General features: G+C 47.3%; 1 protein-coding gene across 3 annotated transcripts in view; it reads right to left on the bottom strand.

Moving 5' to 3' along the window:
* Window positions 1-21,649, bottom strand: part of SCAF8 (SR-related CTD associated factor 8) — a 1,826,711-nt gene that overhangs the window by 969,682 nt on the left and 835,380 nt on the right. For all 3 annotated transcript variants that reach the window (XR_013596231.1, XR_013596230.1, XM_078649179.1), the window contains exon 18: window positions 12,122-12,263. Coding sequence is in view for 1 of the 3 variants with exons in the window: in XM_078649179.1 (XP_078505305.1) it covers window positions 12,122-12,263 (142 nt within the window). In the remaining 2 variants the exon portion in view is untranslated. The remainder of the gene's footprint in view (window positions 1-12,121; window positions 12,264-21,649) is intronic.

Raw genomic sequence — 21,649 nt, 5'->3', positions numbered from 1 at the left:
ATGCGGAGCCATGCTTGACGCCTTAACAGAACACTTGTGTTGACTGCTCTCGCTGCTGTATCTGCCACGTCTAGCGCACATTTAATTGCAGCGTTAGAAATGAGCTTGCCCTCTTGTATCAGCAACTCAGCTCCTTCTTTAAACTGGTCTGGAAGGTGTTGTAAGAGCTGCTCTAAGGTGTCATAGTGCGCCCTATCATACCTGGCTAATAGGGCTTGTGTGTTAGATATGCGCCATATGTTGGCTGCCTGCGCAGCCACCCTTTTGCCCCCTGCCTCCAGCACTTTTGACTCTTTGTCCGGGGGGAGGAGCTTCACCCGTTGTCTGTGAATTAGCCCTTTTGCGGGCATTTGAGACCACCAAAGAGTCTAGAGGCAACTGGCCACGTATATAAGTAGGGTCCCGAGGTGCCGGCCTGTACTTTTTTTCAATGCGTGGGTTCACAACCCGCGCTCTGGTGGGTTCCTTAAAAATGTCCGTGGCATGCTTGAGAACCCCCTGAAGCATTGGAAGTGTCTTCACAGTCTTTTCTGATGCAGAGAAAGTATCAAACAAAAAGTCAACCTCCACAGGGTCGGCATGCATCTCCACCTTATGGTTTTCAGACGCCCTTTCAATTAAAGCATTAAACGCCGCAGAGTCTTCAGTTGGAGAAGTTTTCACCCCATACATCTGTGGGTCACCGACCCCCTGCTGGTCCCCCTGATCACCAGAGTGTACCCATGAGTTCTGCTGCGCATCAGGGTCAGTATTGTCTGGTAAGTTATACCCCTGATCTTGTTCATCCTCATCTCCATGTGAGCAAGTGGGTGAAGGGGTAGGACTCCGCCTAGGCCGTTGTGGAATGGGTTCAACAAGTTCTGGCGTGTCTGGTGCAGGCTTTTTCTTCTTTAGAGGTATGACATATGATTCCACAGGCTGGGATGTAATTTTCCTCTTGTAGAGCGTTAATGTACCCGTCGATAAAATGCTCCCCTTGTTCGTCAGATAAAGGTGGTCGACCAAAGCCTCTGCTAAGCTGAGTCTGCCTCAATGGCTCAGAGTCCTCGGGCACCGTACGAGGTGCAAAAGCCTTCGGCGCCACCTTTGGTGGCAGCGTATAGAGGATCGGCATGGAAGGCTTCTTCAGTGGAACACTGGTCCTCGGTACCGAAGGTGTGGTCGGCTCCGACGCCTTGTCTCTCAACCGTTTCAGGGAGTCCGAGACTTGCTTGGTAAAAGAAGCGGACGGCTTCGTCGATCCGACCGACGACCTCTGTCCACCCGCAGGGGAAGAGCCGAGCGTCGATGATATGTCCTTGGGTGGCGGAGGCGCGGACGCACCTTCGACAGCTGCGCTCTGCTTCACCGTCCCGGCCTTAGTCTTCGACGTCGCAGACTTTGGAGCATCAGATTTATCCAACTGCGTCGAGGCTCCAGACTTTGGCTCGGTGCCCCTCGATGACTTCGGTTCGACTGTCCGTTTGCCTGTCGGTGCGACAGTCTTGGTTGAAGGTGTCTCGACAGTCTTCTTCAACTTCGACTCGACCACCTTAGTCGACACTGGCTCGACTACCTTCTTCGAACCGGCCTCCTTGGCCCCTTTTGGTGCCTTGGCCTGTTCGACAGCCTTCTGCGGCTTCGAGGGCTCCGAAGACGACGGTTTCGATGTAGACCCCGACGTCTTCGATGTCGATGGTTTGTCGGCCATCTTTGTTGTTTTCGATTCCGATGGTTTCGGTTTCGATTTGTATAGTGGAGGCTCCGCTGGTATGTCTGTAGCCGGGCCAGGAGGCGGGGCCGAGGACTGAGGAGTAGGGTCGTGGGTAAGGCCGTGTGGCGATCCCGTGACCTGAGCCTTAGTAATTGTACGTACGGGGCATAGCTCTTCCTCCGAGCTATCTTCCACAGCCCCATAAACTTTCTCGTCGTCCCCTACCTCCTCGACGTATTCGTCTAGGTCCAGGTCCTCAACGGGTTCTCCGTAGTCGGCCTCGACCTCCGCCGATGTAGGTGAGATCTGCAGTTGAAGCTCTTGCTCGTCTGCTTCGGGGTCGCCAAAGATGTCTGCCGGCGCCGGTGCCGATCGCTGGGCCTCGAGGCGCGCCACGCGCCTAATCTTGAGCGTCTTCTTCGACCTGAATCTCGAGCAGGCCATACTGTTGGCCTCGTTGTGGTCCGGCGACAGGCACTTGTTGCATACAGGATGCACGTCGATGTGTGGGTACTTCGATCCACACACTGGGCCGTACTTGAACGGGCTCCGTTCCATCGTAGCGTCGTCCGGGTCTTGCTGCGTCGACAGGGCCTCGATGACCGAAGAGTCACCCGACTCCTCAGATAACCGACTCGAAGAGTTGGAGTACACACGAGACCAAACGCGAACAATACCGACGAAGTAAAGAAGGCCTTTTGGCCTTAAAGAAATTGTTTTATCGATTCCGAACAGGAGACGTCGAAATCACATCCGAACCCAATGGCGGAAAAAAACAATCTGGGGATGGAGTCGATGCCCATGCGCACTGTAGTCCAGGGGAGGAGCCACCTATCTCGTGATACTTCGAAGACTCTTCCAGGACAACAATGTGCAATCATCCGGACCCAACACTAGGCGGCGATCTATGCAATAGATATGAATTTAGCAGCCCACATGCCTCGAACACTGGTGTCCTCTAGCAGCTGTATTAGCTGCATCCAGGGCACAGCGGATGGAGGTGTTAGCTATTAGTTTACCTCCGAAGCAATTTCAGGTGCCCTTTGCTTATATTGTTCAGGGAAATGTTGGAGGAGCCACTCCATTTCACCCCAGTGTGCCCTGTCATAACAGGAAGGGAGACCATAGGAGTTGGCTATCCTCCAATAGTTGGCCGATTGTGCTGCCACTCTTACCTGCAGCATCTATTTTTCTTGCCTCTTTGTCTGGTGGGGGTGCCTTGCCAGATATTTGTGAGTTTGCTCTCTTCCTTGCTGTATCAACCGCTAGAAAATCTGGTGGTAGTAGACTTTTTATATATGTTGGGGTCGAAAGGGATGGCTTGTATTTTTTATCCACTCGTAGTGTAATGACCCTTTCTTTTACTGTGTCTTTAACAATATCCGTTGTATGTCTTATTTTTTTAAGCATGGGCAGATATTGTGCCAAACGCTGAGTGGATGGAAGTGTTTTAAATAGACAATCACAATCATCCTCCAGTGGCTCTGTTTTGAGCAGAACTTTCTGATAAATAGTCGCTTCACATATTAGGTCATGGTATTTTGTAGTATCATTTGGAGGGGACATTTTAGCCGGATACAAATCCGGGTCCGTGTCTGCAAGCTGATCTGTGTCATATGTGTACCACAGATAGTCTTGAGGGGGAATAGGATATTAGTCATCATCCTCCCCATGTTCATGAAAGGAATAAATAAAACCCTCTGGGAGTAGTGCGAGTCTGAAGGAGGTGAATGTGGCAGATTGTGTGCTTTTGGTGTCACTGGAGGTGGTGATGGTGGGCCAATGGGTGGTGGATTGGTGGCCTTACCCACCCTTTTTCTGTGCTTTGGTGGGCGGGGGCTGGTCACTGCTTCCTCAAAAGTCAACTGCCACTTTATTTATTTTAAGAGTTTTATATAGCGCTGGCTAGACCCGGAGGTATCAGAGCGCTTAACATAAGGTTCCACATGGTTGCCAAATTACATCAGTCACAAATTACAAAAACCATAACATTAAAAACATTTAAAGAACATAGAGGGTAAGTAAAATGGACTGAAAAAAGGGAAAGTGGGTAGGGAAAGGGGGTACGGTATGGATACGACGGAGAGACGAAGGGAAAGTCTGCCCCAGGTCTGGCTGGGTAGGTGACGGCCAGGGGGGAATCCACAGCCCATCTCCTCTTCAGCTATCAGGTAGCTCCACCGGGCATCAGTCAGATAGCTAGGTCTCAACGGAAAAACATTTAAAAAGCGAATATTCCCAAACCTCCATTATGTGGAGAATCCCTAAACACTGTGGACTCTCTCAGAGGGGTGTCTGAGACTCCAGGACATGAATGCTAGGATCCCTCCCCAACAAGGGGAGAAGGAGTGCTTTGGTAAGGGGCACATTCCAGGAGGCCAATTATGGCCTTTTTCCACTATATGTGAAACCCTTAACACTTCAGACTCTCTCAGAGGGGAATCTGAGACTCCGGGGCAAAAATGCTGGATCCCTCCCCAACAAGGGGAGAGGGAGTGCTTTGGCAAGGGACACAAACATGGAGGCCATTTAGGGACAGTTGGGCGGTAGTGGGGGACTGATACAGCAGACAAGGGGAAATGAGAGTAGGTAATCTAGTACAGACGCCTACTGCCCTAGTGTAGCTAACGATGAAGGTAGAAGGGAAAAACCATGAATATAAAATAAGTAGGCTGCCGAACTGAACGTACTTAAATCAAAGTCAAGAACCCTCATGGTCTAAAATGGGAGGGATAGCAGAAAGTGAGTTGAGGGTGAAAGAGCGTTGGCAGAATAAGGAGATCGGAGAAACATTGGGAACAAACAATAGCAGAGGGGAAGGTAAGATGTGGCCCGGGGGAAGGTTTGGTCGCCATTTCAATGTCAGGGCGGTACTGGCAGTCTTCACAGGGATGGTCATACAATAGATAGATGAGGTGTTGCACAGTACGAACCTTCGTGTTACAACATGCGAGTAAACAGGGGTGTAGAATATGACAAAAAGAGTGGGGGGGAACAGCGGTATCAGCAATATTCTTGGAAGATGCGTGGATCAGTGGAAATGGAAATGGAAGTGCATTTGTAGAGCGCGAATTGCTGGCCGGAGGCGTCCAAGCGCTGGGGAATGTAAGGGGGACCTCATAGAGTGACTGCCTAGGGATTAATAGGAGGGTTAAAAAGGAAGGTTTTTAGTTGCTTACGGAATGAGGAGTGGTGGGGGTTGGATCTAAGATGTAGAGGAAGAGCATTCCAGGTCTTGGCTGCATTATAGGCGAACGTCCTACCGCCCGATCTGGCCTTTTTTATTCTAAGGGGTGTGGCTAGAAAGGTCTGACTAGAGCGGAGGTTTCTGGTGGGTACGTAGTGGGTGATTAGCTCCCGGGTAATCATGGGACCCGTGTCCCAAAAGGCCTGATGGGCAATGCACATGGCTTTGAAACGAATTCTTTGACGTACTGGCAACCAGTGAAGGTTGACCAGACCGGACCTCACTGGTTGGGTGCGGGGGAGTTCGAGCAAAAGGCGGGCCGCACAGTTCTGTACTGTCTGAAGTCTACAAAGGGTGTAGTCTGGGGCGCCAAGGTATAACACATTGTTAAAATCCAGGCGCGACTGTATCAAGCCCTGTATTGCTACCTGCTTGGCCTCCATAGGAAGGAGGGGCAAAATTTTCCTGAGCATTTTAAGGAGGCCAAAGCAGGTTGCAGAGAGTTTGGTGGCTTGGGTCTTGAAAGAGAGGGAGCGGTCCAACCATACCCCAAGGCTCTTGATGTTGTCCTTGGGTGTTGGAGGAGGGCCTAGGTCAGAGGGCCACAGAGAGATAAAGAAGAGGGGGTCGGAGGGGCCCAGCAGCATCAGCTCCGTCTTGTCCCCATTCAATTTAAGTGATGATGCGGACATGCAGTTTTTTACTTCTTTTAGGCAGTCTTTAAGTCCGTCTGACGCAGGTGTGTGAGCTACCTGCGCCAGTGAGACCACCAGCTGTGTGTCGTCCGCGTAAGAGATGATCTTAATCCCAAAACGGCGGACATCGGCCAGTGGCCTCATATAGATGTTGAACAAGGCGGGACTTAAAGAGGAGCCTTGGGGGACTCCGCACCTCAGCGGTCTACTGGTGGACACCGCTTCACCGTCAAAGACTCGGAAGGATCTGTCCTCCAAGAAGGATTTAAACCAGAGCCAGGATTTGTTCTTAATGCCGATGCTGGACATACGGTGCAGCAAGGTGTCATGGCTGACCGTGTCAAAGGCTGCACTAAGATCAAGGAGGATCACTGCCACTGATCCTCCCTGATCCAGGATTTTTCTGGATTCCTCCGTGACCATGAGGAGGGCGGTTTCGGTCCCGTGTTTGGGTCTAAAACCCGTTTGGGTCGGGTCTAACAACTGGGCGTCTTCTAGGAAATTAACCAGATGGTGGTTAATGAATTTTCTAAGATTTTGCTCAGCCACGGGAGCAAGGAGATGGGCCGGTAGTTGCTGAGGTTTACCGGGTCAAGATTAGGCTTTTTTAATAGTGAGCGGACCATGGCTCGTTTCCAGACTGGAGGAACTGTGCCAGACGTAATGGATGCGTTGAGTACATCCCTGATGATTGGGAGAGTGATTTGGGAAGCTGCCATTAAGATATCAGGAGGGGCTGGATCGTCAGGTGAGCAGGTTTTTACTTTCCGGGCTATGGTTTCTAAAGTGGCAAGATCCAGAAGAGGGAAGTGATCCAGAGTAGGTTGAGGCTGAGGGGAGGGGGTAATTGGAGCTGGGTTGGGCTGGGTCAGGGGGGTGATCTTGTTGGGGGGAAAGGAAGAGTAAATGTTATTGACTTTTTGGTGAAAGAACTCGACCACCTCGTTGCAGTGAGTTGGAGATTTTGGGACGTGCAAGCTAGGAGGGGGTTTTGATAGTTTTTTTACAATCTGGAAAATTTCTTTGGGTTTTGATTTGGCCATGAGGATTTTGTTCGAGAAGTAAATAGTCTGGGCAGTTTTAATTTCCGCTTTGTAATCCCGGATTGATTCTCGATAACGGATTTTACTTTCTGGTAAGTAGTCTAAACGCCACCGTCTTTCGTTGTTCCTACATAGGCGTTTCTTGTCCCTTAGAGCTTCGGAGTACCAGGGATCCGTTTTGTGTGAGCGTTTTGACGTGATTTTGTTTTTTGGAAGGGTATTATCTAGAGAGTGCGTGATCCAGTCAGCAAAGGCTTGATTGGCTATGCCCGGGTCGTCAACGTAGGGAGGTTGGTTGATGGCGAGCTTGGAAGACCAGTCGTCGATTGACAGGCGGGACCATGCTCGGGTAGTTTTGGTGGTGGGTCCAGCCTGCAGAGGCTTAAGTGTGGTCCATGTGAAGGGCACAAGGAAGTGATCTGTCCACGGGAGCGGGATTGGCGATCGGCTGAGAAGTAAACAGTTGCTAAAAACTGGGTCCAATAAGTGACCCTTAGCATGGGTAGGGGTTTTGACGTATTGGCTAAGTTGTAATGCTGCTAGGTCATCTGTCAGCGTGGTGACTACCTGATCTGATGCAGAGTCAAAGTGCAGGTTAAGGTCACCTAGCAGAGTGAAACAAGATGAAGTGCTCACGCGTTCTGCGACAGTCTGCGAAAGAAGGAGGTGGAATTGTTTGAGGGGACCTGGGGGGCGGTAAATAAGAGTTCCGGAGAAACAGTTATTCGGTGAGAGGTCAATGCTGAACGCGAGGCTCTCAAAGTCAGGGATGGTTTCGGGGATAACACGACACTGAAACTGTTCTTTATGGATAATTGCTAGGCCTCCACCTCTCCCATCAGGCCGGTCCTTCCGAGTCATTTGAAAGCCAGGAGGGAGAGCGCTAGCTAAGGCAGGATCGGACTCTCTGGTGAGCCATGTTTCCGTTAGGAATACTATGTCCGGGCTGAGTTCTTCTAATAGCAGGGCGATTTCTGTCCTATGTTTCGGCAGGGATCTGCAATTTAACAAGAGCATATGGTAGTCATGGGTTAATGCAGCTGTGGGCTTAGGTTTAAGAGTTGAATTACATTTAGGGCATGTTTGTGGAATGTTTTCGGCTACGTAGCAGTGCCGTGCACAGATCGTAACAGGGGGCCTTAAGCTGAGAAGAGTTTCGGCGTTGTAGTGCCTGGTCTCTGGTGTCTGGGGTATGGGGGGTATGGTCCTAGGCCCGGACTCGGCGCGGACGAGCGCAGACTAGCTTGCCTTATGCGCACATTTGGCGCGCAATCATCGCGCCCGCTGCGCTCGTCCGCTGCGTTTCCGGAACATACACATGGTTATAGTGTAGAGATAGGTCCAGGGGGCGTGGCCTCCGAGTGGGCGTGGCCCAGTTTGGGCGTGGGTGATGGCGGTTTGAGTGGGATGGCGTTTTTCTCCCTTGGCAGCGCTCGTTCCACTGTGTGGGGGAGTCCTGCACCAAGTAATCAAGTGTCAGGAGAAGGGTGAGACAATTGTTTAAAAACAATATTTGCCAAGGTTAAAACAAACGATCAACACGCTGTCTGCTGCCTAACTCCCGGCTGTGCCTCAGGAGGTTCTTACAATCTGTTGCGCTCGTGTAATCAGCGCGTATATATGTTGTTTGCTCGGGGCGTGGCCTCCGAGTGGGCGTGTCCCAGTTTGGGCGTGGGTGATGGCGGTTTGAGTGGGACGGCGGTTTTCTCCCTTGGCAGCGCTCGTTCCGCTGTGTGGGGGAGTCCTGCACCAAGTAATCAAGTGTCAGGAGAAGGGTGAGACAATTTTTTAAAAACAATATTTGCCAAGGTTAAAACAAACGATCCACACGCTGTCTGCTGCCTAACTCCCGGCTGTGCCTCAGGAGGTTCTTACAATCTGTTGCGCTCGTGTAATCAGCGCGTATATATGTTGTTTGCAGGGGGCGTGGCCTCCGAGTGGGCGTGTCCCAGTTTGGGCGTGGGTGATGGCGGTTTGAGTGGGACGGCGGTTTTCTCCCTTCAGTGGAGAGGAGAGAAGATCAAAGATAGTCCATGTTAGTGTCTCTGGAACGTTCTGGGTCGATCTCAGTATCAGAGAGTGCCTGTGTGGGCCTCGGCGTGCGACGTGTATCGAATGATAGTTTGGGCTGTTGTTTGTCAAGTTTGCCCATGTTGCTTGATGCATCAATATTTTGCACCCTTGATAGAATGCGTGCTGGAGTTACTCTTTGTATATTGGGCTAATTAAGGGTCCCGAAGAGTGTTGCCCTGGTGCCACCCTTCCGGTCCAACCAGATTGTTTCACTGGGGTTGAAGTGGTATAATGGGGGTTGTCAATAGCCGTGCGTGGCAATGAGGAAATTGCCGGGGGCTGGCTCCATCTGTGAGATCTGGTGATTAGGTATTTTGTTTTCAGGCTCATATAGGTATCTCCTCAGTGGTGCAGTTCTCTGATGTTAGCCCACGTTTTGTGCCGGTATTATTTGTTTATTCAGGCAGCCTCCTGGGATAGTGGGTGTGCAGTTTGTGCATTGGAGCAGATGGGCAGTTATAGTGGTGATTCAGTAGGATGCCACCAGGTATTAGCGCTATTTCAAATGGGTGCCACAGCAGCGCGGGTGTTCAGTGCATGCGGTCGCACATCATCCAGCGTATTTTTACAATATTGTGCCCACTCTGTCTGTATGGTGTCCCTAGCGTGACGCAGGATATGGAAGTTATTGCTAGTTCACGTTGGCATACTCACTGCACTGCAGGGGTTCAACGGCTCTCAGTGCGGCCTTGATGGACAGCGTTATAATGAAGAATAGAAGGGGAGGAGGGGGGGGGGTAAGGGGGAGTGCATGACCTGCATTGCAACAAGTGTCTCAATAAAGTTTTACTTCTCTATGCGCTGCCATTTGCTTTTTGCTTTTACCTGGGGTCGCGCCACAGAACACACACGACAATCGGCGATGAGGCACAAAGGTGAAACCCTGCAGTTATCATCCGTGAAAGTTCTGCTTTCCTTTGCGCACACTCACTTCTCGCACAAATAGCAGTCAGGATCTTGCCTGCGTGTGATTTCTCCGATGTTCGGTCAGGAAACACTGGCGGAGTCTATCGTAGTTCGCATTGCAGCTTCCGTGTCCCCTATCATCAAAGTTGTTTTTTGGCTAATAATAGCTTTCTGGGTATCTCCAAGGTGAAACCAGGCATCCCCGGCGTCTGTGGGCGGCCGTTGTAGAGATGAGGCAAGCTTAATGCCCAGAGTTCCCGAGTGTGTTCCCTGGTTAGAGTAGGCACCGAGGCGAGAATTATCGAGGCCGTTTTGACCCTGGTCCACGACCCTGCCGCGTCGGGAATTGAACCCTGGTCCCGGGCCGTTCTCGGCTAACGGGTCTGCCGCCTCTAACCAGTGAGCCACACCACTCCATATGTCTCGCCACCGCAGGCGAAGCTCTCACCTTTGCTCCCACTGGCCATGCCCTATCGGCGCCCCTTCAGTCCTGATGACAGTCAACACAGTGCGTGACCCTCAAATCGGGATGCGGGCTGAGGGTTGGTGGCGTTGTTACCAGGTTGGAAGCGGAAACCGGCGGTCTCCCGGTGCATTTCTTGTGGCACCTGGCAACGTCCTCTCAGCTCTCCAGGCGCCATCTTGCTAGATTTTCTTTGTTTTGTAGCGGCACAGCCAAGATTCTACCAGTGTCTGGGTGAATCAGCAGTAGTTTTTGTCTGGCATGATGTTCTTTTAACCTTTCAAGTATCAGTTCCATAGTTTTGGAGCTGGTTTTTGATGCGGATGGTCTCGGTGCCGAGGAACTTCATTTCAGTACCGAGGCCCCGCTACGTTTTGGTGCTGGGGCTTTCCATTCGGAGACTCGACGCCGACGACTGGTGGACATGGGCCTTTGGCTGTTTGGGTGGTGAGCTGGTGCTAGGGGTTTACGGTACAACTCTTCGGAGCCGACCATGGCCCAAATGCAGTGGTGGCCTGTACGAAGACTTCGGTTGGTTTAAACCAGACTGCTGACCCTATGGGATGCTTTGTTGACTGCGGTTAGGATGGATGGAGCACAGTACTCGCTGTTTGACCAGGTGGAAAGTCCTCAGTTTCGAGTTCGGTCCCCAAACTGTCACCAGGGGAGAAATAGCCCTCCTCTGCTGCTCAGACCTGAGCTTGTGCCTCTTGGTGGTATTCTTCGGATCCAAAAATGCCCAGAGTGTCGTCGACTGTGCACCTGGACATTTCAAAGCATCTTGCGCATCGATCGCACAGTTCGTCTACGTTCGAAAGCACTTACACCCCTCACAGATAGATTCCTGATGATCCGGAGACAGACACAAGTTACACCCCAAATGTTGGTCGATGTGTGTAAACTTGATATGGCGGCGTGGGCAAAAACGAAAAGGTATCCGTTCCATCACAAGATGGGCATAAAATGAATGTAACTTGAAAAATAAGGATTCACACCGAAGGGCAAAGGCCTACCGGCAATGGTCGGTTGGAACACGTCGACAGACAACCGGTGTAAATTATAAGTAACTATGATCGATAACACAGACGTTAGATGCCTAAATGCTAGTTTTTCGGCAGTACCAAGACAATGCAGAGGAGCACATGACTGAACCCGACGGCAGAAGAAAAATAAATCATCTAACTATGGAGTAGAGGACCATGCACACTGCAAGCAAGCAGTGGAGTCACTACACTTCAAGACTTGAAAGACTTCTTCAAAGAAAAACAACTTGCACACATCCGAGCCCAACACTAGATGGCAGACATATGCCAAACATGTGTATCTAAAACCGCACATGACAAACACCAGATCAGGATTTCAAAGTTTTCTCCACAGAAGTACATTTACAGATTGTATGCTATTGCACAAAAATCTACACAATTTATTATTCCTTAAAATCATGTATGAAAAACGGACCTTGAATAATCTTTTCATTTTTTTACATTTTCCTATTTATTTTGATTATACTGCTGCATCCCTTCTGTCTTCTACACCACTTTCCTGTATAACTTACCCAAATCGCTTGCAAGTCTGTCTTAAGCCCTTTTTTTTGGAAATCATTACATATTGATTAATTTCAGCAAGCAGATGCTTTCCACATATCCTCCTCTGATCATCACACCTAAGACACTAATGTACCACCAAGAAACTGGAGTAAATGCATGGAATGGTTTTCCTTAAGCATGCAAGACTAAACCCAATAACCAATGGACTGACAACTAACTTTTGGCACTCGGGTAGCGTGCTTCTCAATGCAAAGCACTTCAACGCTTCTCAGAGTAGTAAGCGCTATATAAATGCAATTTCAATTCAATCAATCTGGAGCACAGAATGCAATATTTGCTCTTTGCCTAATCAGATAAATGATTGCAATCTCTTTAAAGTCAACATTTCAAAAAGGAATAGGTTTTTAACAAATGTAGTATCGCACAAAGCAACAAAATCATTAAAATGACTTATGGAAAATGCAGCCTTCAAATTAGTTTGCAACTCTTGTAGTGTGGCAAAAGAGTGACTTACCAGGTGGTGGTTGTGAGGGGTCAAATGCAGGCCGTAGAAATGGGGGCGGAGGCATCACGTAACCTGGAGGAGGGACTGACATAGGGAGCGGGAACACCGGCGGGATCAAATTAACAGCCGGTACAGCTGGTGCCAACGGCATCTAATTTTAGGAGTAAGGTAAAAAGAATTGTAAACTTTTCAACCTAAACATACCAGGTCTAATTTACAATCTGAATAACAATACAGCAACAGGTAGAAAGCCCAGTTAATACTGGTGTTACAAAGTTTGACTCACAGTAAGACATGCTGTTCTTCACATAACATTCCTAACTTTTTTATCTGAAAATCACTTAAAACATTCCATTTATCTAGAAAATGGCTACACTAACTTTCCTACAAGACATTTGTACCAGATTGCTAAAACAATAAATGGCATATCTTCCGAGATGATCAATCAAAAACATTATAAATACAAAAATGCTTGATAGGTACGAATCACAGCTCAAAGCATTGTAAATATAAAGATCAATTTCAGTCATGATTCATCGATTGTCAAAGTGCTGCCACAATACCAAGACCCAAACCAAAGAAACAAACCTCAAAAAGAGAGTCCTTAAACATGGACTCCTTAAACATGGACTCCTTAAGGGTCCGCTATGTCACCCGGATTATCTATGTTATTTTCTAGTATTGGCAGCTCAAAACAACTAACTGGGATAGGTGGAATAAAAATGCGCACTTGCAATAGTTAAGAATATAAAAAATGTAAGACAATAAAATCAAAATAGATACGATTATGCTAGTGCATCTCTCACAGCAATTCATCATTGTCAAAAGTATTTGATCGATTCATCAAGCAATTCATAGAAGCACATAATCAAATACACAGCAAAAGTTAAAAGTGAGGTACACTCATAAAAAGTATTATAAAATCAAACCCAACTACATCCAGGTTCAGGAGATATGAATAACAAAATGAAGACGTCAACAGGACATGAAATAGAGACATTACGAGCTTATTATAATTCGTCCCTTAAAATATATTTGTGACACTTAATATAAATATTTCAATGCATGTCACTCTATAACAGTCTTTACCGTATCGCTTTCCGATTGCAAGGGCACCCCTGATAAAGTGCAGTACAGATGTCAATAGAGACTAATTAATACAGGTATCTAAAACCTGCTCTATAGGTACAGGGACGTTGCAGTCTCAATAGTGGGAGCACAAATCTAGCTCTTATTGTATTGTAAAGTGAACAAAATAATACAAAGTGCAGGGTGCTTTGTTTATACAAATCACAAGGACATGGCATAAGCTCATCAGAAAAGTCTCCTGACATGGAAAAGCTACCAAAAAGTGCACTGTGGCCAACCAAAACCTTGTAAGGTAAAATCTCAATTGCGGATTCATGATAAAATCCAAATAAAATTATCTGGGGCTGCCGATAATTAATGCTAGTCCTAGCAGAAAAAATTATTTGATAATGTCTTTTGCTTTAGGGGGTCATAGTTTGGGGGTTTCGAAAACATCACAAAAACCAATCTGAAAAAACATACATTTCAGATGGTAACACCAGGGGATTGTCTCAGCACCAGAGACAGCAAGGAAATCCCCGATAATTGCTCTTGAAAAAGCTAAATCCCCTAAGAGCCAAATCTTTCCCCATAGTAACAAGGAGGTGAGACCAATGCGGTCTTTGACGGACCCCCCACTCAGTTGAAGCAATTGCTGTGTTTTCTCTCCCTTACCTCCTTATCTAATCCTAACTGTTGTATTAGTATGTAGCCTGCGTAAGAAGAGTACCAATGCTTCCTCCACTACCATGTCTCCCATCATAACCCACAATCCGTCCTGACTAACAGTATCGAAAGCACTCGATAAGTCCCTGAAGGCCAGATGTATAGAACGCTTTCTGGATTTTGTGTACTTACTGACAATCAGTGACAGTGTGAGGCATTGTTCTGTCGTGCCCATGCCCCATCTAAAACCATATTGTGTTTTTGAAAGGACCCTATTTGCGGCCGCCAAGAAGTCTAATCGCGCCAAAAGGACCCTACCTAAAACATTTACTGTCACATCGATCAATGATATTGGCCTGTAACAGGCAGGGTCTTTGCTGTCCCCTTTTTAAAATTAAACGACAGTGACCGCTATCGCCTCTTCCATGTCGCAGGCACTGGGCCAATAATAGCAGCTTTAGAAATATTAGTTAGAAGCAGCACCCACAAAAAATGGTTACCCTGAAAAAGGTCAAAGGGCAATACATCAGGGTCAGGAGTTTTAAAACAGATGCCCTGTGATATAGCTACCTCCACATCTTTCACTGAGATGGGCATACCTATTTGTAGAGCTTGGTTTAAATTGTGGGTCCTCCCCACATCCTTTGCCCAAAAATCTATTGAAACCCTCAATCCATAGCGCAAGCTTAATGGAAATAGATATTAGGAGTAGGATAGAAAATAACCTGAAACAAAAGGAAGTGTAGGTGGTTGTGAAAAAGAACCCGCTTAGTTCTTAGGATACCCATCAAACAATTGTATGATCAATTATATCATCTGGTCATCCTACAGAGGTAATAAGTCTCTAGATCATTGAGACCAATTTATACCCTGTTGTAGAGCGGGGTCAATGCCCACAAGCACTAGGTGACCAGTGAAAAACACAGGATGGGTAGAAGTGCAGTGCAAAATGAAATGAGGTGAGAGTAAAATAGGATAGAGGACAGGACAGTACTTTTATTAGAAATGTATCCTCTTCCTCATTAAAATCAAAACGAACCCTCCCCCTTGCTCAGGTACAGCCTGGGGCAACGACGGAGAGAGCGTGGCCTCATTTTTTCCTGAGTTTGAGTCCAGGCGAGGTGAGGTCTTCTCCCCGGTAGTGCTGGATCACATATTGGATCTACCTACACGGCGGAGCTGTAATTCACACGTTGTATCCTTTTGTGGTATTACATTATTATCATTTTTTCACCAAGCAGTAGCATTGTTATGAACAGGGGTCCTGATGAAAGCCTTGGGTCCTTCCCAGATAGGTTGAAACATGTTGGCCATTAATGCAGTGATTTATTTCCATACTCCATTCATACACTGTTCGTTTTGATTTTAATGAGGAAGAGGATACATTTCTAATAAAAGTACTGTCCTGTCCTCTATCCTATTTTACTCTCACCACATTTCATTTTGCACTGCACTTCTACCCATCCTGTGTTTTTCACTGGTCACCTAGTGCTTGTGGGCATTGACCTCGCTCTACAACAGGGTATAAATTGGTCTCAATGATCTAGAGACTTATTACCTCTGTAGGATGACCAGATGATATAATGGATCATACAATTGTTTGATGGGTATCCTAGGAACTAAGCGGGTTCTTTTTCACAACCACCTACACTTCCTTTTGTTTCAGGTTATTTTCTATCCTACTCCTAATATCTATTTCCATTAAGCTTGCACTATGGATTGAGGGTTTCATATACCCCTTTATCTTAGACCCCTAGGTTTTCTTGTGTTTAAAGTATTGAGAAGGGGGCTTAACCTAGGCCGGGTCTTTAAATTCCCCTACGACCCTTTTTTTCCCACCCTTTTTGGTAGTCCCAAAAATCTATTGCCCTATATAAAGGATTAAAAAGGAGAGTAAAATGGCCATCCCATACATCATCTAAAATCAAAGAAACCATCTGGGGTGAATCTTCTGAGAACATTGGACGATTTGTAACTTCCAAGAATGTTTTTGTGTCCTTAAGGGATCCTGCTAATACTAAATGCTTCCACTCCTCATTCTTCAGTTCCCTTTTCCAATCACAGATTTATGGGTCTTCCTAAGGGTTTTTATTTGCTCTTTATCCTGAGGAATGGCATTTAAGGCCTCTTTTAGATGTTTACGAGTTTTTGTGCATTCATTATTAGACCAATATGGTGCATATTTTTGTGTGTTGGGGCTGGGGGGGGGGGGACTCTTCTTTGCCAGAGCCGATGAGTTAGCTAAAAAGATTATCATAGTCCCGTACTACTTCTGAGGGGGTGCCATCCTGCTTCAAGCAACTATCCATGAGTTCTGTCATTTATTCAAATAAAAAAGGTCAGGCATGTATTTTTGATCTTGCTTTGACAAACTAAAAGAATAGTGCACTTCCTGGGAAAACGCGTTAAAATAGAAGTCAAGTTTCCACAAATTTGGCTTCCTGGCAGGGCAACCTTGTAGTTAAGCTCGTTAAAAGCATGTTAACATGCAATATGTACACAGTTAGCAAAAAATGAATTCATGCCATTTCAAAGTGAAGCACCACACCACAGATGTAATAATGTTTTTTCAACCATTCCATCAGAGTACTATTTATAGACCACTGACAATATACCAGAATTATCAGCCCCAAAGGTACAAAAGTGAAAAATGTGCCCAAGCAGCCTTCTTTTATATCAAATACACTATAGCCTTAAAGCTTGGAATATCCTTGGTTGATAAAGGCACCAACTACAGAGATGAGTCACTATGCCAGGAGCACGATGCTAATCGAAGGAAGCTACAGAAAGAAGCACTGCTATGACAGTGATTTTCTTACAAAAGTTTAACCTAGTGTTCTTGGAGTATACTTTTAAGCGTACCCATTAGTGGTTCACCAATTTCCCAATGACCCTGCCACACAACTATATTAGCTTAAAAAAAAAACTAGATTAACTAAACACCTTTTGTGTTGTCAAATATTTGCATTAATCTTAAGGTGACGCTGCAAGACCTTAGACACTGGAACAATAGATTTGCAAAAGAACGCTAATGTCCTAATAGTTATTAGACAAGAGAAGCTGCTTTTCATAACAGGATCTTTAACAACATAGCGCCAAACATTATGACCTGCATTTACAAAGTTTTCCTAACATCAGAGCAACTGGTTACAGGTAGTTTTCACAGTGGACATCTATAATGGGTATGTCTCTGGAGAGGCCTCTCCGATGACGCAGCACAATATCCTACAATGCCCCACGTCAGGCAGTGCAGACTTAAAATTCAGTTGTAGGCCCTAGTGAAGGAAAGCATTTGTAATGCTCCACTTCAATTATCGCATCTATGTAAGCAAATCCAGTACATCCCTTTAATACATGTAAACTATCCTTGTAGGAGAGTAGGGTCTGCTTTCCTATGGTCACCCCACTTTTTGCTTTTTGCTTCAATGGTTTTCGACTTAATGTAGCTGTGGGCCTGCTAATCAGACCCACAGCCCTGCTGCTCTCTCTCTCTAAATTCAACCCCATGTACTTTAGGTACATCACCAATTGGTATTTGGGTCACTCTTGTGAGCCTCTGTACAGTGTGCCATAGGCACCCAGGGCATAGAGGCACCCAAGTCCTACCAGGGGCTGCATCATATCTTTTGCCACCCCTGGCTGGCCTTCCAATTTGACACAACTGGCTGATCACTCAGCTGGGGCAAGGTGGTGTAATCACCCCTTGCTTAGATATAGTATTCCTATATCTACCTTTACATATAGACTCATATGCACCTATAAGTCACTCCTATGGCATGCCTTAACAATCCTGGAGGCAGAGTGCTTGGTTTTATGTGAGATGGTGCTCTAGCATGAGCGAAGCCTGTCTGCAGCTTTCGGAACCATGTCCTTATAGCTGTTCTATGATATTGCCATACCATATACTCTTAAGTGCATTTATAATCCTCGCGGTTATTGCTAACTTTGGATTGGCTTTATCGAAACATGTTGTGTAAGGTGTCATACGCTTTGGAATACTACCCCCTCGCCAGTTCTGGCGACGGGGGTAGCATTCCACCCTTCTAGAGGGAGAAGACATGTTACTTTCCTTAAACGCGGTTAAACGAATGTGCTACTTACCAGTATGCATCTGTTCTTAAGTGGCGATCTATGCACAAGATATGAATTCAGCAGCCCACATGCCTCGAACATCAACCAGAGCCTCAGCATCACAAAATGGATGCTGCTGCCACAGACACAAGTCTGGCCTCCTTCTGCTGACCGAAACTCCGGCAGGGGAGACCTGGACAAAAGGTTGCCTGTCACAGGGAGGTGCTAACACCACCCCAGACAGGAGATAGTGGATTGGGGCAGGGAGGGCTAAATGAAACTAGACGCTGCCTGGGGCACACAAGGTGTCCCATGCATAGCCCAGTTCAAACCAGTGCTGGGGCACTCCAGCCCCAGCTCTGGCGCGAAACTGGACAAAGGGAAAGAGGTGTAACCACCCCCTTCCTGGGTCCCACCCATAGGAGGGACCTAGCAGGTAATCTAGCCCCTTGATTTGGAATAAAGGTAGGAGCTGTGTCCATAGACTTTAGATAATCCGGACTGAAACTTTGATACGTAACTCTGGACCCTTCGACATCCTACTCGACGTAGAAGACTGAAGAATCTCCCTTGTGGTCAAGGAGTGACCACCCTGTGCAAGCGCTCAACGGTTTGCTTTGTTGCTGCTCCCGCCGGAGCTCGAGCGACGGAGATCAACAAGAACTGGATTCCCAGACATCCAACAGCCCGATCCACAGCAAAGCTGAGACCTGTGGAGGCGAAATGAGACGTGGGACCGGCCATCTTGAAAAGCCAGCGAATTACTTTCCGTGCAGCTCCCGAGGCACCCTCGAAGCTGTGCATTGGGGATTAAGAAGCCCCAGCCCCAAGCATCAATTGCACCGAAGATCACCTCTACACTCAGAGTGCTGCGTGGGGACCTTCTGCATTTTCCTGCTCGACGGGTCCGTCCGGTCACTTGCCCGTTGGCTAGTGGCCTCCGACGACGAACCTTTGAATTTACACCGCTGGTCTGGTTGCTCCAGACTGGCCCTTGCTCCCCTGAAAAGGAGCAGCCCATCAGACCTTGCTGGTCTGATCCAGAAGCCATCTGTGATTCCTGCGTGGGTTGCATTTGCCAAGGCCTGTTGACTCCAATCCAGAAGCCGACACCGCCGACAGCGAGAGCCTTCGTGGGACAGTCCGTGCCCAGCTCCTGGTCATCGTCGATACCTCCTGGTCCACGTGGCAGCGGAGACAAGCTTCACGACAACCACCTGATTGCGCCCGACATCGCCTGGTTCCTTCCTGGTCACTGGCTAGTGACCCAGACTCTGTCCCCTCTGCTTTCAGGTGCTCTACATCTTCGATCCACCCTTGGATCTAACCGGACTCTTCTCTCCTGGTCGCCTGCAGCATCTTTTCTCCAAGGCTCTATAGAACTCCACGACGAAACCCGACACACATTGACACCTATGCACCCACTTCCTGTGGGTGAGGTAACGAGAGTGCTCCGGTGCTCCTGTAGAGATTTACATCCCTAGTGTCATAGTTTAAAGTGGTTAAGTTCTAGTCCAGTCGGAAGACTTCCAAATCTGCAACTTTCTAACTTTTACGCACCATTGACTTCTATTGGTGCACACGTGTGCATTTAGACACTGCACCCGCATCCTGCGGGCCTCCCACGTCCTAACTTCTGTTAGTCCAGTGTAGCCCCAGCGATTCTCAAGGCCCTAGGCCTTACCATTGTTCGTGACGTGGTTCTTATACCACTATTTTAGTATATAGTTTTAGGGGCCACCAGGGCCTATCCATATTTGTGCAACGTTTGTATGTTATATGAAGTTCTTTGTGTAACGCTTGTGCCTCTGCACTCATAATGAGTACAGAGGATTATTCTAGTAATAAATACATATATTTTATAATATATAACTTGTGTGGTGTCCTTTCATTTGGTATTAAAAGGATGCATATGGTAAAACAGCTGGCTTCACATGCCCTCTTGAGTTTAGCCTAAGACTGCTTTTGTCCATGCTACCCCTAGGATTGCTGCTCTATAAGGTTGACTTACAACCAATCACCATAAGGGTCGTTTGGACTGGTGCAAGGTGCTCACTAGAATAGTGAACATCATATACCAGGCCAACTTCTCACAATGGTGTGCAGTGGTTGGGATTTGAGCTTGCTGTTGTTTTACCAAATGTAGTCTTTGACAATATCATTTGAAAGATCACATCAAGTACCATAGGTACATATAAATAAAGCTTTAAATACTTAAGTTCTACTGAATTTAGTAGTTGTAGACCAAAGGGCTTAGCCCACCCTGACTACAACTCACTAGAAAGGTTCTAGTAGGTAAACACTTAGTGTAGGTAGGTGCACACACCACACCTCACTAGTCATGTCTGGCACAGGTGAACAATCCACTTCTCTACCTGTGGAAAGTGACCCTCCCAGGGCACCCTCCAGCTATGAAAAACTCAGCTTCAGAGAATTGAGTGCCTTGTGTACCTCCAGGAGGCTGAAAAAGGGTCATAACCCTACCATCCCAATCCTGATACAAGTCCTAGAGACAGCTGATCTTGAGAAGGCTTCTGGAGCAGGCCCCTCGGGTAATACAGGAGAAGGAGTAACCCCCACAGATGATGAGGATCCCATTCACCCAGAAGTTGTAGAGGTAGATGAGGATGATTCAGATGATGGAGGAAATGGTCAGGTTCAGTTCAGAAGGCTTAGCCAGGCTAACCTAAGCTTGCATGGGAATGGAGAGGAGTTTCACCTCTCCAGACCCAATAGTAGGCTTTTCCCAGGCAATAGAAGGGAAAGATCTCCTTCCAGGGAGTCTCTCCTCTCTAATGCCTCAAGGGGTTCTCAAAGGGGAATTACTTCCCCTCAGAGAAAAGAACATGAGGCTAGGATGAGAGCTGTCCAACTTCAGATAGAGAAAGAGGAAACAGCCCTGGCCCAAGCTAAACTTGCTTTAGCAAGGGAAAGAAAATTAGGTGGATTAGATTCCACTGGTGGCAGCAATATCCCTAAGGATAAAGATAGGTCCTATGATCATAGAAACCTGAGTAAGATTGTGCCCCCCTACAAAGATGGGGATGACATCCACAAATGGAGGACTGCTCTGGAGAGAGCCTGCATGGTACAGCAGGTTTCCCAAGATCAGTGGGCAGCAATCTTGTGGCTCTCCTTTTCAGAAAAGGGAAGAGACAAACTCCTCACTGTTAGCCCTGAGGATGCTAAAAACGACACTGTCCTGAAGAGTGCTCTTATTGATGGGTTTGGCCTAACCACTGAGCAATACAGGTTGTTGTTCAGAGATACCCAAAAAGCTCGCTCAGGACTGGACTGATATTGTGGATTGTGCCACTAAGGCTCTGGAAGGTTGGATGCTATGTAGTAAAGTTAAGGACTATACAGGATTGTATAATTTGATAATGAGAGAGCAAATCCTTAACTGTCAGAACCAGTTGTTGCACCAACACCTGATTTACTCAGATCTGACCTCTGCCCAAGAATTGGGAAAGAAGGCAGACAAATGGGTCAGAACCAGGGTTAAGCAGAAACCCCAGAACCATGGAGGTGATCAGAAAAAAGCAGACCAGAAGGGTGGAGATCAAAAACAAAAAGACCAGAAGTCTTCTTCAGGCCCCCAAAATACTTCTAATGAGGGGGGGGGGGGGGGGGGGGGCAAATTGGAAAGAAAAAGAAGAATGATGGCCCAAAGAAACCTTGGTGCAATTACTGTAAGTCAGTCTCTCACTGGTTTAGTTAGTGCACCAAGAA

This window comes from Lissotriton helveticus, chromosome 6 (genome assembly GCF_964261635.1).
Source record: "Lissotriton helveticus chromosome 6, aLisHel1.1, whole genome shotgun sequence".
Lineage (NCBI taxonomy): Eukaryota > Metazoa > Chordata > Amphibia > Caudata > Salamandridae > Lissotriton > Lissotriton helveticus.
Note: the sequence above shows the minus strand (reverse complement) of the source record. Positions and strands in the feature narration are given on the sequence as shown.